The following is a 14,221-nucleotide window of genomic DNA, read 5'->3' on the forward strand; positions in this document are numbered from 1 at the left end:
CTTCTGACCGAATTGACCCACAGAATAAGGTTTATATATTTTTCTTTTTAATGATATGCGGCGGTGGAAAAACCAGGAAGTGCTGGCAGGATCCCAACCCCCACCAGCAAGACAACAAATTACATATGCAATGGAAGCAGGAAGTTCTGGTAGGCTGTGCCCAATCCCCACCAGCCAGACAGGAAGTCTCACTCGACAATGGAAGCAAGATGTGCTGGCGGGGTTCCCAATCCCCACCCACAAGACAGGAAGTTTCATGCAGCACCAGGGCAGAATGTCATCTCTTTCTGCCTTGGGGCCAGTCTAGCAGCAGCAGATGATGTTCTCTTCAATGCAGCTCCTGCTGCTGCCCATGCCTTGACCTGGTAGGCCACCATAGAGTTTATCTTGTGGCAACTGAAGCAAGAGGGAGGTCCCTAGGGCTGCCAGCCTAACCCGTTCCACTGGCAGTTGAAGAGCAAGTGATGCCGGGTAATCTACTGCAGAGCCCATCCTTTGGCAGCTGAAACAAGAGGGAGGATCCGGTGGCTGCCAGTGGACCCCATCCTGCTCATGGCTGAAGAAGAGGTCCAGGCCTTGAAAGCCTGCTTAGGGGTCTGTGTGTGTATGAGAGAAAGAACCTGTGTGAGCCAAGTGTGTGTGTGAGAGCCAATATGTGTATAAGAGTACCAGTGTGTAAGAGAGAGAGCCTAAATATGTGTGTGTGTGAGAGAGAGAGAGAGAAAGAGAGAAAGAAAATCAGCATGTATGAGGAGGAGAGGGGAACTCTGCCGCCCACCTCCCCTCTTCTGCAGCATTTCAATTTAAGGAAAGGGCCAGACTCCAAGGTTCAACTCCTGGCCCTGCCCCCCCCCCCCCCCCCCCGGCCTTCTTGGTTTTTTGAAATCTTGCATGTAGCCCTTTGTTTAAAAGGTTTGGGGATCCCTGCCATAGGACATAAAGAAATTGCTTAAAGAATCTGAAAAGGAATAACATAAAAAATGAATACCTTTACTACTCTAATTTCTGTATGTGTACTCTTGAAATATTGCTGAGTGTGCATTAAATGCAATTCTTCTTAAATTAAATGCTCAGTAAGGAGCATAGTTATTGCAATGTAACCAACAGTTAAAAACAAAATGAACTAATCCCCAGGAGTACTTAAATTGTGAATGGCAATCAAGAGCATGCCCATTGGTAGAATTTCCTCAAATTTCAAGAAAATATACTGAAATAAATAATTGTTTTTCCCCTTGCACCCGAATTATAAGAGATATTTGTGCTTTATGAATAAAAATTCTCATTCCCAGATATTCTTAAACTAGATTCTATATACTCCCAAAAATATCAAGACTAGTGCAATTATCACAAAAGTTCCAGTGATTCAGGCTAATAAACTAAAAAACATATTAAATCAGGTTTCATTGGATTATTTCTCAAGTAGAAATCTGGCTACTGCAATAACATGATAACATTGATTTGGTAAATATTTTATGATCTGTGGATGATTAGGTCTCTGCAGTCATATCCCTGGATGAAGTTAAGGTGGCAACAACTCTTATTCATATCAGTTTTGGTTGTCTGGCACAGTTTTTGATTAAATTGTGTGTGCAATGATAGTAACTTCCATAAATTACATTGATTTTACCTCTAATCTTAGTCATTAGGTCATCATGATTCCCTATAAACGCTTTTTTTTCACCCCTCTGTTGATAAACCTGATCTCCATTCCCTTGCATTTACTATCTCTTATATCTCCATCTCTTGCACAGAGCAAGGAAGTTAAATACACAAAATGCCAAAAGCAAATGCAGCACTTTTACATGTGAAAGATAAGATATATTACTGTATCAGTCATTCTGCCAACAAATCTGCCTCTATAATCTATAAATCTGATTGACTTATGCAAAGTAGCAAGTGGATTCTCAAAGTGGTCTACTGTGTTCCCTCTCTGAAATAGACACATTTTGCTGAGACCAGGGACTGCGCATTCTCAGTGGCAGGTCCTCAAATTTGGAGCACTCTTCCTTTAATAATATGGCAGACCGATTGTACCAAGACTTTTAAATCTTTGCTAAAGGCTTTCCTTTTAAAACAGGCATTTGAATGATTTAAAATCTTTTCGGGTAGAAAAAATGTTGATGTTCTAAGTTATATTATTTTGAAATTGCAGTTTATTTTGTTTCTTGCTATGTATGTACAGTTTGTTTTTCCTGTGTTTCTTTTATGAGTGTATTTTTCTAAATTTCTTTTCTGTGAGGAGAATGGGGGAGGGGTTAGGTTTAGGCTTAAGCAATTAATACATTTTATTAAAATAAAAAATTAGTTTAACATAGGAAAAGTTTTGTGTACGCCCTTTAAAATACTTGATTTCTAATTTCCCTTTCATATCCAGAAAAGGATACAACTTAAATTTTTATATTGTCCTATAATAACAAATTCTGAAATAAACTTTTGTCATCACTCTGGAGACAGTAACATATTCATGGGAATATTTTTCCTAATCTGCTCTGCTTAACTCACATAATCCATGTCTATTCTCTCTCTATTCCCAATACCTATTTCATTCCAATTGTGAACATTTAAAGGTTTTGAGATATGAAGAAAAATGTAATCTGTCTTTCGCTGTTTCTTTACAGAAGAAATAAAAAAAAATGCAATGTTTGAAACCCTGTTTTAGACAACATGCGGATACCTTCTTAAAGGTAGTCTGTTACTTTTACTGAATGTATCCTAAATATAGGTGTAACTAAACACCCACCTCTATACACTGTCCATGGTGATACATGCTGATTATATACTATGCAACAGCATTACTAAGGTTACCCCTGAGGAAGATCTTGATATTGGCTATTACCCAGTTTTAATGAAGTAGATCAGTGGCACAAGATTGCTAATTCTACCTTTGGATATCACCTCACTTCTTTTGGAACTACTCAATGGGGATAGAAAAAGCACAGCCTTTTGCCTGTTGCACCAACAATTTAAGCTCATCTCCCAGCAGGGATGAGAATCATGAATGTTGAATAACAAATGATGCCAAATGTCAACCAGCTGGACTTCAGAATCCCATGTTTATCCTGGATGTATTCTCAGTTGCTAGATCCTCTTGTTTTTGTATAGCCAAATTTAAAATGTACATGTGAGAGGGAATTATCTTCAATCCCCTCCCTTCAAATATAACAACCTGTAATCTGTTTTTATGAATAGTATGATTTTTCATAGTGGTTTCACACAGCTCCATTTAAAACAGCAATTAAAATTAATTAGAAAAATTAGTATGAACTAAATAACCCAGGCAATAAATCCAACTGATTTTTCATTAATATTTGCAGCTAATTTCACTGAACATGAATAATTGGATCGTGTATTATAGTGATGAGTTGTTTTTAATGTGCATGTAAAATGCATGTTTAATTTCTGACATGGTTTTCTTTTTCCTTCTCCTTCTATTCCCTTCCTATTCTTGAATTTCACAAAAGTCATTATGGGATAATTTTCAAAAAAGATTTACGTGCATAAAAGTAGCAGACATGGTAGAAATTTTCAAAAGCCCATGTACACGCTTAAATTGCATTCGCCAGCATAAAACCTAATTTTAAGCAAGTGAATCCTTTTGGAAATAACCCCACCCCCAAAGATTCAGATTCTCTTTACAGCAACCTCATTTCGAAATTCTCTGGTACTGATTCATTTGCAAAGCAGCTCTTAATTTCTCATGTTTTCCCTATTCCTTAGGCAAGGCATTCCAAGCAGAACTTTACAAAGCGAATCTGCTAAAATTGAGGCGAACAGTCTTCCTAGAACATTAATTTCACCCACATCACAACTGTCTTTATTATTATTCATTGCTTTCCAAGACTCAGAAATCAACCATCTGCCATCTCCAGTTCTACTATACATTAATTAAGGGTCCATCAATCAGAAAAGGCAAGCGAGTGCAAAAGAGCCTTTAGCTCTTTGAAAGAGCAGGGTGACCAAACTCTTGCAGTTAAGAGATTTCATTTGGGGAAACACCTGAGAGGGAATCCGTGCCATGTAGCAGGTTAATGCAAAAGTTCAAGCCAAACTGCATTGGTCCCCCCCAACTACAAGGAAATGATTTCAAATCGACCTAGTGCAAGTCGGCGAGCGGTTTTCTTGGTACCTTGCTGGGCTCTAATCATGCTGGGACTGGGGGCTGTACCTGGAAAGAGATACGCTCTGCTCCCGTTGTGCAGCCCGGGAACCTGCAGCACGCCAGCTGTAGCATCCCCCAGCTGTAACTCCGAAAGGACATTAATCTGCAGAGAGGGGTCTACACCAAGCCCTAAAACTGGCCAGACAAAAAAAACAAAAAGGCATGTTATGTTGTGGCCGAGAAATTCACGTCTTGGTGGTTGTCATTGGTTTAGAACCACACATGTCAACAAAGAAGAGTTTATTCAATCTACATATCTATTAGATCTGCTAACACACCAAGTGTTCAGCAGTCAGTTTAACTAGACAACCACTCACAAGCACGTTTACAGCATATGCCCTGCTTTTAAAAAATCAACCTCGTAAAAAGTTGCAATTTGCTACAAAACGCCACATTTCAATAATCCATGATTTTTCCACCTAACATAAACTGAACGCTCTCCTCACTAGCTCTGACAGTGCAGTGCTATTTCTATTCTCGCTTTCCTCCTTTTTATTCAATTTGTTTACACATTGTTTAACCTTTTTTAAAGTATAGAGAGAGGTCACTCACCTGATTGGAGACAGAAAATAAAGCAGAATATGCCCAAGATCGTTGACTCCATGCTGAAAATGTATTCAGTCCATAGTCTCCCTTTAAATCTCAAAAATCTCTAAGTCAAATGAAAGACACTGTGCCTTTCTCTTAGCAAGCAACTGTAACCCAGCAAACGAGCGAGCAACTTGGATTCCCTAAAGCGCACATCATTCCTGAGCACTGAAATCCAGCTCCAGCGAAGGAAGAAGACCAACGTCACACCGAGAGCTCCGGCAGCCAGGTAGAAGGGTTAGCTAGTCCAATCCTGGGTAGGAAAATTAATCATAATAAAAGACACATGCTGAGATCGGGATCAAAATTGACAACCCCTGGTCGAACCTGTTGGAAGCCGAGACAATAGAGAGGAAATTAGAATGTAGCTGTATATCAGACTGAGAAACAGAGAGGAGAAAGTGATGCTCTGGGGAGAAGGAGGGGGAGGAGGAGGAGGAGGAGAGAAGAAGGGAAAGAAAGGAGGAGAGAAAGCAAAGGTTTCTGTGTCCCTTTCTACCAGAGGCTGATAGCTTTGTCTCTCCCTCTGTTACACAGAGAGCAGTAACTTATACCAGCAGCAGCTGCATCCACAGCGTTAGCTCCTGCCTGTATCTACATCTCTTCCTTCCCATCTAAAAATGATAAAGCTGGAAGCTTTGGGAGAGGTATTGTTTGGCTGGCTTTTTTTTTTTTTCTTTCCCCTCCCTGATTAAATGACAGATGATGCTTTGTGGGGTGTCAGGGTTAACCTGCCTTTCAGCAGCAGGGTCCCAGCGGTGCAAGGAGAGCCCTGTATAAACACAAGCCAAGCAGAATCTTTTTGGTGCAGCTTTCAGAACGTGCTGGTAACGTGCAATGTTGCTCTGTGCAGTGCCGTTCTTTGCTACCAGAGGAAGAGCTGAAGAGAGCAGGAAAGGGATCTGGATGGATGACAGCTTTCACCGGAGAATGGCAGAAAGGGGTCACGATACAAACTTCCTTCACGTCTGTAATTTTATCAACTTTTCTTTTTAACAATTGTGTTCCTGCCCTTTGCTGCTGGTTCATCTTTTCTGTCCCCTTTCTTCATCTAAGGTTAATTAGAAACATTTAATTTAGGAAAAATGTACATATTTAGGTTCATACAGTACAAACATCTTCATTAGAATACATTTTGGCTTACCCCTTCCCCCATCTAAAATCTTTGGAGTTTCTAAACTGTAATTATTAGGGATGTGAATCGTTTTAGGACGATTAAAATTATCGTCCGATAATTTTAATATCGTCTTAAACCGTTATGGAACACAATACAATAGAGATTCTAACGATTTATCGTTATAAATCGTTAGAATCGTGAGCCGGCACACTAAAACCCCCTAAAACCCACCCCCGACCCTTTAAATTAAATCCCCCACCCTCCCGAACCCCCCCCCAAATGACTTAAATAACCTGCGGGTCCAGCGGCGGTCCGGAACGGCAGCGGTCCGGAACGGGCTCCTGCTACTGAATCTTGTTGTCTTCGGCCGGCGCCATTTTCCAAAATGGCGCCGAAAAATGGCGGCGGCCATAGACGAACACGATTGGACGGCAGGAGGTCCTTCCGGACCCCCGCTGGACTTTTGGCAAGTCTTGTGGGGGTCAGGAGGCCCCCCCCAAGCTGGCCAAAAGTTCCTGGAGGTCCAGCGGGGGTCAGGGAGCGATTTCCCGCCGCGAATCGTTTTCGTATGGAAAATAGCGCCGGCAGGAGATCGACTGTAGGAGGTCGTTCAGCTTGGGTTCCGGCGCCTCGCTGAACGACCTCCTGCAGTCGATCTCCTGCCGGCGCCATTTTCCGTACGAAAACGATTCGCGGCGGGAAATCGCTCCCTGACCCCCGCTAGACCTCCAGGAACTTTTGGCCAGCTTGGGGGGGGCCTCCTGACCCCCACAAGACTTGCCAAAAGTCCAGCGGGGGTCCGGAAGGACCTCCTGCCGTCCAATCGTGTTCGTCTATGGCCGCCGCCATTTTTCGGCGCCATTTTGGAAAATGGCGCCGGCTGAAGACAACAAGATTCAGTAGCAGGAGCCCGTTCCGGACCGCTGCCGTTCTGGACCGCCGCTGGACCCGCAGGTTATTTAAGTCATTTGGGGGGGGTTCGGGAGGGTGGGGGATTTAATTTAAAGGGTCGGGGGTGGGTTTTAGGGGGTTTTAATGTGCCGGTTTTGCGATTTTACGTTTTTTCGATTTTTTTCGATTTTTTACGATTTTTCACGATTTTTCACGATATTTTACCCCCCCAAACGGCAACAATACGATTCCCTCCCCCTCCCAGCCGAAATCGATCGTTAAGACGATCGAGGACACGATTCACATCTCTAGTAATTATCATTTAAATATTTTTCAGAAATTAACACAAATATACAGGTTTAAAATTTAAGATGATTGGGACAAGCCCAGTGACTCAATGCCTATTGGTAATACCGTCATGAAGAACACCTGGGTTTCATTTCCTGGTACAGCCTCTGCTCTTTGGGCTAGCCGGGGCTATAGATGCTGTAGATGCAACATAGAAGCCCCTAAAGATAGGGAGTTTCAACCATTTCTCATTGGTGTGATATTTAGTACCCAGGCATAGGTCCATGATAGCCAAGTTCAAGAGATTTATTTAAGATTTCAAAAGGTCAGCAAAAAAGTTGAAGGTGGCACCTCTTTATTGCACTAAATGAATATGGTTTTGACCAACTTTTGATAGGGGTATGCAGCTGAAAAGAGTTCAATTGTTTCATTTTGTTTATTTTCATTTTAGCCTGTACTAAATTGATTTAGTGCCTGCTAATCATTATAGTGCACACTAAAAAAAATTTAGCATACAAAAAAATACTAGTGCATAATGAACAAAACGAAACAAAGGACATCACATCCCTAGCTTTGGAAAGCTTCAACCTCTTCACCAGGTGAAAGTAAACCTGCTGCAGGTAATGTAACTCTCAAAAGCTAATCAGAAGCGAATCAACTGCAACCTTTTATTGACCTTTTATTTCAACATTGCAACGTAGATTAAAATAGCAATAATGAACTTTTATCTAAAGATAGTATAAACACTAGGACTGATCATGTTCTATACGCCTGAAACCAAAAAGGATCTTTCTTATTCTTCATGTAAATAGACAAATGACATAACAATTCTGTAAAAAAAAACAATTTAAGAAGACATTTAATAACGAATTCCAACTTTACCAAGTATTTGCAAAAGTGCTTGTGTAATATAGTAATTCAGCTTGTTGGAGATCATCACATCAACTAAGAAATTATGGAAAATTTCCTAACAATTATGAGGAATCATTTAGACCACTTTCTTACTGAATTTCATTGCTTTAGGATCAGAATTGTTCCACTCTGCCTCCTCACTGCTGGAGTCTCAGGTTTATGATTATCTTTTCATTTCCTGGATGACAGAAGGACCTGAAATCTAAACAACTTGCTGGGCAGACCGGATAGACCATTTAGGCCTTTATCTGCCATCATTTATTATGTTCCTATGAATCCCAATCCAGTAAATATAATGTAAAGGTATTAGATGAATTTGTGGCAAAATGTGATATAAGTATACTCAAAGCATGTTCCAGCCAAAAAAAAAAAGTATACTATATTACAGACAAGCCAGAAAATTGCATATATGCCTAAGAAATGCAGAATTTGCAATCCTATTGTGTCCTCTTTTTCTTTGGCCTTGGCATTTTTCACTTTAAAAGATCAACTATTCTTATAGGTAAAAATACATATAAGAAAGTGAACTACTCCACAAGAAAAATAACATATTTCATTAGCTTAACCTGAAACACGATGTTGTCTTTATAACAAATAAATGTCTATTAAGTAGATTTAGTTCATAAGAACAAAAGAACTGCCATTCTGGATCAAACCAAGAGACAATCAAGCTGTTTCCACCAACAGTGGCCAATCCAGGTCACAAATATCTGTCAGGGTCCCAAATAGCAGACAGATTCCATGCTGCCTATGTCCAGTGAAAAGCAGTGGTTTTCCCCAAGTCTACTTGATTAGTAACTTTTTATGGACTTTTCCTCCAGGAACTCATCCAAACCTTCCTTTAAACCCAACTACACTAACTTCCCTTACCACATTATCCAGCAATGAATTCCAGAGCTTAATTGTGCATCAAGTGAAATTTTTTTTATTTGTTTTAAATGTGCCTCTTAGTAACTTCATAGAGTGCCCTCTAGTCTTTGTATTTTCTGAAGGCATAAACAACCAATTTGCAATATTCAATATCTAAAAGTGACTCTCTATCTGCACTAGATTGCAAAGGTTTTCTTCAAAAAAGAGTTTTATGGTAATATTTACTGTGAATTGACTCTTATTAGGTTATTTACCATTTACAGTAGTTTATTCAATTTCACTTATGAATTTGCTTAAAGAATCGATCCTTACTGGTACTGATGAAATATAAATATTTTAAAAATAAAAAAGTAAATGTGGCCATTCAATATTATGCTGATATATACAGATGAAACACAGGCAAGTTGCTGGTCTGAGATTAGAAAAGAACTTTCACAGCAATGAAGTCAACCAGTGTGGGAACTGCTGATATTCTATACAAATGATGTTCCACTTGTGTGAATTACCCTGCAATTAGCATTATTTGACAGGATTTTAGGATTCAGATAAGTGAATATTTCAGTTTTTATGAGATATTGATATCAGAAGATGTTCTTATGTTGCATATTGACCTAAAAGTGGTAGTGCAGGGGTCTCCAACAACTCAAATAAGTCCATTGTGGCTTTCTGCATCTGTTAGTGTGAACTATTCTTTTCCTGGAATCTTGTCAGGTTGCTAGGCACAGCATATGAAACACAGATATCTCATTTGGTTCAAAGTTTATTCATCACATAAAAGGTAACAGGATTTACTGGTTTACTTCCGGAACTGATCTCAGAGACAGGTGGGATTTGTATGTAAGAACATAAGAACACGTAACAGAGGAGAGAGGAGAATAAGCTCACTCAGTACATCTAACACACAATCGTTTTACAAAAACCGTTTTGCTCAAAGTGACTAACTAAACAAATGACAATATCATACGATGTATATGCTCAAATGATGTAATCTGCAGCCTCTCACCGCGCAATGGGTCGCAGGCTGTTGTCAGCTCACAGAGCTTGGTTTTTGTAATCATTTACCGTCATTTGTCCACCCACCAATTACCTTTATTTAAACCATTTCCTTAACTATCTTATCAAAAGAATTTTTTATTATTAATTTTGACTTAGAACAAAACGTTCTTCTAAATGTCAAGTCCAAAAATAGAATACTTAGCCGTCAGTGTTTTTCAGACCAGCCACTCCGGGCTTTGCTGTTAAATTTTAACCAACCCAGGGTTGGTTATGTGTCATTTGTTTAGTTAGTCACTTTGAGCAAAACGGTTTTTGTAAAACAATTGTGTGTTAGATGTACTGAGTGAGCTTATTCTCCTCTCTCCTCTGTTACGTGTTAGATTAAGGAGAGGTAGTTGCTTCATTAATTTGTGATAGAACATAAGAACATACATACTAGATCAGACCAAGGGTCCATCAAGCCCAGCATTCTGTTTCCATCCAACAGTGGCCAATCCAGGCCATAAGAACCTGGCAAGTACCGAAAAACTAAGTCTATCCCATGCTACTGATGCTAGTAATAGCAATGGCTATTTTCTAAGTCAACTTAATTAATAGCAGGTAATGGACTTTTTCTCCAAGAACTAATACAATCCTTTTTTAAACCCAGCTACACTTACTGCACTAACCACATCCTCTGGCAACAAATTCCAGAGTTTAAGTGTGCGTTGAGTGAAAAAGAACTTTCTCCAATTAGTTCCAAATGTGCTACATGCCAACCTCATGGAGTGCCCCCTAGTCCCTCCACCATCTGAAAGAGCAAACTACTGATACACATTCACCCAGACCTGTCATGATTTTAATTTTTAAACACCTCCATCACATCCTCCCTCAGCTGTCTCCTCTCCAAGCTGAACAGTCCCAACCTCTCTAGTCTTTCCCCTCAAGGGAACCGCTCATCCCCTCTATCACCTTGGTCACGCCTCTCTGCACCCTCTCTATCGCAACCATATCCCCCTTGAGATGCGGCGACCAGAACCGCACACAGCATTCAAGGTGCAGTCTCACCATGGAGCGATACAGAGGCACCACGACATTTTCCATTTTATTCACCATTCCCTTTCTAATTCCCAACACTCTGCCTACTCCTCTGACTGCCGCAGCATACTGAACCGACGACTCCAATGCACTATCCACCATGATGCCCAGATCTCTCTTCTGAGTGGCAGCTCCCAACATGGAACCCATCACTGTGCAACTACAGCATGGGCCAATTCTCCCTATATGCATCACCCTGCACTTATCCACACCAAACCTCACCCACCACTTGGATGCCCAATTCTCCAGTCTCACAAGGTCCTCCCACAATCCAGCACAATCGACTTGTGATTCAACCACTCTGAACAATTTTGTATAATCCGCAAACCTGATCATCTCACTCATCGCATTTCCCTCTAGATCATTCACAAATACACCGAAAAGCAAAGTTTCCAGCACAGATCCCTGAGGCACTCACTGCCCACTCCCCTCCATTGAGAAAATTGTCCACTCAATCCCACTCTCTGTCTCCTGACTCCCAACCAGCCTGTAATCCACAAAAGGACAACACCACCCATCCCATGACTTCTCACTTTTCCCAGAAGCCTCTCATGAGGAACCTCATCAAATGCCATCTGAAAATCCAAATATACTACATCTACCGGTTCATCCATATCTACATGTTTATTAACCCCTTCAAAAAAGTGAAACAGATTTGTGAGGCAAGACTTGCCTTGAGTAAAGCCATGCTGACTTTGTTCCATCAAACAATGTCTTTCTATATTGTTACGATTCTGCTCGCAGGCTTAACCGCGAGCAGCCTCTCACCTCCTTGCTGCCAGCTGTTCTGACACTGCCTCTGTGGCTGGGAGGCCACTGACTCCGACGTTCCTTGTTTGCGGCTCAGAGCCACTTTGCCTTGCGGCCAGGAGACCACCCATGTTCTACCTCTGCATGGCGGACAGTGCCACCATGTTTCCATGCGGTCCAGAGGCCACCAATGTCGTCCTGGTGTAGGCTGGGCCATCACAGTCCTGTCTTCGTGGCCCGGAGGTCGCCAACATCATTCCCACACAACCTGGGAGCCGCCCCCAGCTCCCTTCCTGTGGAAGGATGCCGCTCCGATGTTGGGCCTTGCTTCAAGGCCTAGTGCCACTCCTGCCTCTGCTCCATGGCATGGACGCCGCTGTCCCAGGTCCTACCTCCTGCCTCCTTAGTCGCATGGCTGTGCCTTTCTCCGTCTTAAAGGGCCCGTGGTGGGAGTAGTCCCACGGCCCCCTCCTAGTGATGTCATCAAGGTGTTTTCTTTGCAGCCCTACAAAAGGGCTCTGCCTTCAGTTCATCGTTGCCTTCACAAGGAGCTTCCTGTTCCTTGACTCCTCATTGTTCCAGCTCTTCAGTCCAGGGGGCGAAGTCCTTCTTGCTTCTTCAAGGCATTTTGTTCTTCGTGGGAATTCCCTTGCCTTCCTTTGTGGTTCCTGATCTTTTGTCTTCATTTTCGTTCCATGTCCTGGTCTCTCGTCGGATCCCGTGTTTCCGTCTACAGATGTCTTAGTCCACAGATGTCTCCGTCTACAGATGACCTTGCTTCCAGATGTCCTGTCTCCCCTGATGTCTCTGTTTCAGATGCCCCTCTTTGCAGATGTCTTCCTCTGAAGTAATCCTAGTCAGTAGATGTCCAGTTGTTCTGTCCTTTGGTGCCTTCGTGATGCTCTTAATTGAGTGCCCTGCAGGTCTGAAGTCCGGAAGGCCTGGTGTTCAGATGTTCTGTCTTCCAGTGCCTCCTCGTTGCTCAATTGAGTGCCTTAGGAGTTTTAAGTCCTGATGTCCTTGTCTTGGATATCCCAGATGAATCTGCCTTCATATGTCTTCATCTTCAATGTCCCTGATGTCCTGTCTCCAGATGACCTCGCCGTCTTGTCTTCAGATGTCCCGCCTTTTGGCGTTCACTTTTTCCTGTTCCTCACGTTGAAGCCTTGTCCTCCAATGTCTTGGGCGCCAGCTTCACCTAGCCTCCAGTGGATTGTGCTGTCAGTGGACCACCTGAGGGCCTGCCTAGCCACTGAAGTCTCCTCTCTGGCTATGTGAGTTAGAGTGCTATCCGGATTCCACTCCATCCTGAGTTTTACCTTGCTGCCATCTTTTCACTCATTAAGAGTCCTAGCCTTGCCATTAGGGGTGTGCATTCGGATTGACCGCATTAGTAAAACGCAACTCATATTTTTTTTTTACTTAAAAAATTGATTCGACATAAACGATCGGATTTCCCACATATCGAACATAGATATGTTCGATATGTTGGAAATCGCGATTGTTGAGCCAAAATAAAAATATAAACCCCCTCACCCTCCTTAATCCCCCCCCCCGACTTACCACAACTCCCTGGTGATGGAGCGAGGAGTGAGGACGCCATTTCTGCAATCCTTGGCGAGAAGCATGTGACATCGGCGGCACGTCGAGTGACGCCGGCGTCACGTGATTCCCGGCTCGTTCGCGCCGGACAGCTCGTTCGGCCCAAAAAGAACTTTTGGCCAGCTTGAGGGGGTCAGGAGGCCCCCCCAAGCTGGCCAAAAGTTCTTTTTGGGCCGAACGAGCCGTCCGGCGCGAACGAGCCGGGAATCACGTGGCGCCGCGTCACTCAGACGCGACGTCACGTGATTCCCGGCAAGTTCGCGCCGGACGGCTCGTTCGGCCCAAAAGAACTTTTGGCCAGCTTGAGGGGGTCAGGAGGCCCCCCCAAGCTGGCCAAAAGTTCTTTTTGGGCCGAACGAGCTGTCCGGCGCGAACTTGCCGGGAATCACGTGACTCCGCGTCACTCGACGTGCCACCGACGTCACATGCTTCTCGCCAAGGATTGCAGAAATGACGTGACGTCGGCGTCACGTGATTCCCGGCAAGCTGGCCAGCTTGAGGGGGTCAGGAGGCCCCCCCAAGCTGGCCAAAAGTTCTTTTTGGGCCGAACGAGCCGTCCGGCGCGAACGAGCCGGGAATCACGTGGCGCCGCGTCACTCAGACGCGACGTCACGTGATTCCCGGCAAGTTCGCGCCGGACGGCTCGTTCGGCCCAAAAAGAACTTTTGGCCAGCTTGAGGGGGTCAGGAGGCCCCCCCAAGCTGGCCAAAAGTTCTTTTTGGGCCGAACGAGCCGGGAATCACGTGACGCCGCGTCACTCGACGTGCCACCGACGTCACATGCTTCTCGCCAAGGATTGCAGAAATGACGTCCTCACTCCTCGCTCGATCACCAGGGAGTTGTGGTAAGTCTGGGGGGGGGGATTAAGGAGGGTGAGGGGGTTTAAAATTTTTTTTTGCACATATGTACATATACCCAACTCATTGGATTTTTTTTATGTCCATATTGGCCGCAAGTGGGACCCCCTTTCG

At 43.2% G+C, this 14,221-nt stretch overlaps 1 protein-coding gene across 2 annotated transcripts in view; it reads right to left on the bottom strand.

Annotated features, from left to right (window-relative positions):
* Nucleotides 1-5,139, bottom strand: part of NELL2 (neural EGFL like 2) — a 537,087-nt gene extending 531,948 nt beyond the window's left edge. The window contains exons 1-2 of one of the 2 annotated variants that reach the window (XM_029616870.1): nucleotides 4,712-5,139; nucleotides 4,166-4,294 (exon numbers count right to left, since the gene is read on the bottom strand). In XM_029616870.1, coding sequence (XP_029472730.1) covers nucleotides 4,166-4,294; nucleotides 4,712-4,763 — 181 coding nt within the window. In that variant the 5' untranslated portion in view covers nucleotides 4,764-5,139. Of the gene's footprint in view, nucleotides 1-4,126; nucleotides 4,295-4,711 lie in introns of both variants that reach the window. The other variant, XM_029616869.1, reaches the window with a different exon arrangement.
* Between the last annotated feature and the right edge of the window lie 9,082 nt (nucleotides 5,140-14,221).

The sequence above is a fragment of the Rhinatrema bivittatum genome, chromosome 9 (assembly GCF_901001135.1).
Source record: "Rhinatrema bivittatum chromosome 9, aRhiBiv1.1, whole genome shotgun sequence".
In the NCBI taxonomy this organism is placed as follows: domain Eukaryota; kingdom Metazoa; phylum Chordata; class Amphibia; order Gymnophiona; family Rhinatrematidae; genus Rhinatrema; species Rhinatrema bivittatum.